This window comes from Malania oleifera, chromosome 1, assembly GCF_029873635.1.
Source record: "Malania oleifera isolate guangnan ecotype guangnan chromosome 1, ASM2987363v1, whole genome shotgun sequence".
In the NCBI taxonomy this organism is placed as follows: Eukaryota; Viridiplantae; Streptophyta; class Magnoliopsida; order Santalales; family Ximeniaceae; genus Malania; species Malania oleifera.
The window spans coordinates 15,337,764-15,342,399 of record NC_080417.1 but is presented as its reverse complement, the minus strand read 5'-3'; the positions used below and the strand labels follow the sequence as shown (position 1 = coordinate 15,342,399).

General features: G+C 37.8%; 1 protein-coding gene across 1 annotated transcript; it reads left to right on the top strand.

Annotated features, from left to right (window-relative positions):
• The first annotated feature begins 2,803 nt into the window (after nucleotides 1-2,803).
• Nucleotides 2,804-4,389, top strand: LOC131143899 (steroid 5-alpha-reductase DET2-like). Its single transcript, XM_058092259.1, has 2 exons — nucleotides 2,804-3,419; nucleotides 3,779-4,389. Exons 1-2 carry the CDS (start codon nucleotides 3,078-3,080, stop codon nucleotides 4,250-4,252), a joined length of 816 nt encoding a protein of 271 aa, XP_057948242.1. The 5' UTR covers nucleotides 2,804-3,077; the 3' UTR covers nucleotides 4,253-4,389.
• Nucleotides 4,390-4,636: the final 247 nt, after the last annotated feature.

The window sequence follows — 4,636 nt, the reverse complement described above, 5'->3', positions numbered from 1 at the left end:
TAAAACAAATATAACAATCACAAAAAATTAAATGTAAGCATACAACTTGCGAAAAAAATAAAAAGTGTAAGAAGAGAAAGGGCAAATACAATATTTTTTACGAGGTTCGGTTGTACCCGCCTACATCCTCACCTCAAGCCAACCCACTTGAGGATTTCACTATCCCGCTTACTTAACTAGGCGGAGCAAAGCCGTTTACACACTCCTTACAGGATGGAGCCCTCCTCTTCAGACGATACCCCATGCCTAGCACACGATTCACTACCCGAATCGCAAGGATACAAATGACAAAAATATTTTTATGTACAAATAAAATGCTTCTTCAATAACCTGAGATTTACAATTTGAAATCCACTGTGCACTCTCAAATGATATGAAATAAAGCTCAGTAGAGTATGTGAAATTTTCTCAATCAAATTTTTGCAATCTTTGAGTAAAATGTATATGATAAATACTTCAAAGATTTAAACCCAATAAATATTTTTCCAAAATTTTTCAATACAAGAATGTAGGAGAACCTAGGGTTTTTGCTTTCAAGGAGATTTTTCCGAAAAATAAATATAAATGATCTTTGATGTAAAAGAAAGCATGCAATAAGAGCTTTCAAATATTTAAGAAGATTTCTCTAGCAAAGATTTTTCAACTAAATGATGCTTGAAGAAAATTGATTTTTGCTCTCAAAGGAAATATTCAAATGAAACAATAGATGAGAGTAAAATGTCTTTTGTTTTTGAAAGGATGAGTGAAAATCACATTCAAGAGTTCAAGCTCAATAAAAGATTTCTCCAACAAGTATTTTCAAGAGAAGGTATAGGAGAAATTCTATGAAATTTCTCTCAAAAAGATTTACCAAAGAAGAATGAGCATGAGAGCTTTAATTTTCAAAAACAAATGCCCAATAAATCAAAGAATATAAATTAATATTCTTAACAACCATTTAAAAGGCATTAGGCAAGTATTTATAAAGTTTTTCAAAATATGACCGTTTCTTGACCGTTGAAGGAATAAAATAATATTTTATTTTTAAATTTTCAACCGTTCAGAGCTCAAAATTTTCTAAACCCGAAAGGTCTAGTCGACTAGGCCAAGGGGATTTTCAAAATCCCAATCTTCGGCATGCCGAACATATGATTCGGTCGACTGGGCTTTAAACCCCGGTCAACTGTGGTTCAGTAGGCAAAAATAGGCCAGTCGATTGGGTTTTAAATTTCTGGCCTAGATGGCTAGCCAATCGACTTGGGCAAATAACGCTTGTAATAACCAGTTGACTGGGACTTCACTAAAAAAACCAAAGAGGCTTGGCCGATCGACTCGGCCTTGGAGGCTAGTCGACTGAGCCTTAAACAAATTTAAATTTTGGCCCTGATTTATCTTCAAAAACATTTTAAACCTTTGTAAGATTTTGGACTTTTGAGAAGAAGGTTTTTCATGAAAAATTTGTTCCCCTAAGGTCTTTCTACGATCGTCATTGAGCTTCAAATATATCATGTAAGGCATGCATTTACAATACAATCTAAATGCAATACAATTTAAAAATAAATGTCTTCTCTTCTTTGCTTTTCAAATCACCATGGAATACGCCAAGTGATATAAGCATTAAGTCCCTTCTTGGTTTCCATTTTGCATATGTCACTTGTTCTTACTGAGTTATAAACCTATTCATACACTTAATACACAAGTGAGATACGGTGCTTTGTCATAATCAAAATAGAGATCGAACTCAAAAAGTCAAGACATGACCTTATGCCTACACTGCACACCATCATGAAAAAGTTAGATCAATTATTGTCCCTAGGACAGCAACCTTAGCCTATGGCGTATGCAGAGTTGTGTGCCATCTGCTATGATCCTTCTCACACTTGTTATAATTGCCCCCATGCGCCTCCCCCACCCGAGTTTGTGCAAGAAGAAGTTAAGGCCACCCATAATTGGTATGACATGTTGTCCAATGACCCTTATTCAAACAAGTACAATTCTGGGTGGAGTAAGCATCCAAACTTCTCTTGGAGGCCACAAGCTTCAGGTTTCCAAGCTCAAAGACCTCAGCAATCACCCACTGCTCCACCTCCTCGCCCATTCCAAAATCCTCAAAATCCTACCGTGTCTGCTGCTAGACCTTCATCTTATCAGCAACCATCTCCTCCCTAGCCCTAATACGATAGATCTTTTCAGGAGACGGTACTGAAGGCCCTCAAGGGCATTAAGGTTGATCGCCAAGTTGATCAACAACAACTCCACTCTCACTCCCAGTCTATTGCTAATTTAAAAGCCCCCATGGGCCAAATAGCTACTTCTTTGAGTAGGAGAGATGAGGGTAAGTTGCCAAGTCAGCCTCTAGTGAACCCTAAGGGCCAATATATGGTAGATTATGAGCTGATTGCTAGACCTTCGTCGTATCATGAGAAAGCCTAGACTGTAACCATTCTTCGGAGTGGTAAGGAGGTAAAAAATAGGGTTGGGGAGAAGTTAGACCAAAAAAAGGGTAGGGAGAAGACGAGGGAAAAACCCGATAATGAACCATGTAATCCTCCTTCTTCTAGTTCGGTGGCTGATACCGAAACACCTACCTCCTCCAATGATGGAGTATTTTCCCATTATGTCCCTATAGTTCCATTCCCTGCAACTCTTCATGCACCCTTTAAATCTAAGAAGGAAACTAATATCGAGTCCATCATGGACACATTTCGACAAGTAAAGGTCAATATTCCTCTCTTAGATGTTATCAAGCAAGTGTCTATGTATGTCAAGTTCCTCAAGAACTTGTGCACATAAAAGCGTAAATCAAGGATGCACATGAACAAACAAGTTAGGTTGACCCATCACATTCCTCAAAGACCCCTCCTTTACGTTTATAACATAGATATGTTAATTGACAAATTTAGATAATTGCATCAAGTGAATAATTAGTTAGGACTCAGAATCCGTGGGTGGCAATGATCAATGGGTCTAAAACAATTATATTTGTATTGTGAATAATGGCACCTTGAGTGGTGGCTGCCAGCTCCAATCCACCTTCCTACCGTCTGGACCCATTCCCTCTCCTTCGATCGAGAGAGAGAGAGAGAGAGAGAGAGAGGATGATTGGTGACTTGTTGCAGAAGTTCGTTTTCCCGTCGTCTGATCTATTCACAGCAATTCTTTCTCCGATGGTGTTTCTATTCTTAGCCTACTTGGGTTTCTCTGAGACCAGAGGCAGACACCTTCAGTACTCCAAGTTCAGCGACGTCGGCAATGGTTCCCGGACGTTCACCGGAGCTCGGCCGATTAAGGTCTCCAGTTCAACCGGTATGCTTATGGCGTACACTCCCGCCTTCCTCGCCGGCGTCGCTTCCTTCTTCCTCTTCCCCGACGATTACGATCTCAGATTCTTCCTGCTCAGATCGGCTGTTACCCTCCATTTCTTCAAACGGGTGTTGGAGGTACGTACTCCGCGCGGGCGCCGCTGAATTCCTCTTCTGCTTTATTTAATTATTATTATTCGGAAAGAGCGTGAGAATTCGTCAATTACTTCTGAAGATTCAGTTTGAATGGACCTTTTGTTTGACATTAGAATTTGAAAAGAAAAAAAAAAGGTACTTTTTATTGTTAAAAAATTATTTTTTATTCAAACAATTTAAAATTAAATATCTTTTAATGCTATAGCTAATTAAATGATTAATATTTTTTAACTTCCAAACCGGTCTAGGCATCAATTCCGTTTGAGGAATATAATTTATATTCCGCTTTTAATTTTTTAAATAGCACAAAAATGCCACTTTATTTCTTAACCTTTTTGCAGGTCCTGTTTGTTCACAAGTATAGTGGTGGCATGATCTTGGACTCCGCCATCTTCATCTCTCTTGCCTATTCCTCAGGCGCTGCATTCATGATTTATGCCCAACACCTCACAAGAGGTTCCCCTGCCCTTCCCATTGACTTGAAGTATGTCGGGGTTGCCCTATTTTTGGTGGGGATTAGTGGTAACTTCTACCACCATTATCTTCTATCTAAACTTCGAGACAAGGGTACAGCCAAAGGGTACAGACTGCCAAGAGGGGGCTTCTTTAACCTAGTTATTTGCCCACACTATTTTTTTGAGATTTTAGGGTTTGTGGGAATTTCATGCATCTCTCAAACATCGGTTTCATTCTCCGTAGCCATTGGATCAGGTCTGTACTTGATGGGAAGGAGTTACGTGACTAGGAAATGGTACCTTTCTAAGTTTGAAAATTTTCCCAAGGAGGTGAGGGCCTTGATTCCGTATGTGTTTTAGGTAGCGAGACCTACCAGATCAACTCTATTGATGCGATGTTAAATGTATTCAAAACTTTATGTGTATTTTGGACATATATGTATAAATCATTAGTTCTATATGATTTGTATCTTTGTAAAAGAAACGCACTTTGGCAATTTTGTTTGATATATAGCAGCGCAAAAGTTTATTAGGGATCATCTAGATCTATTTATACAAAAGTGTTTTTCAGAAATAAGCATTGACTATTGATAATAAGTGTTAAATTGAAAAAGTGTTTAAAGTTACAAGTGGTGTTTAATTGTCCTTAAAATAAATAGTATTTGGATACTTTTATTATAATGTATTATATGATTTTTTTAATCATATTTTAAATTAAAAAATTGAATTTTTAATTAAAATTTG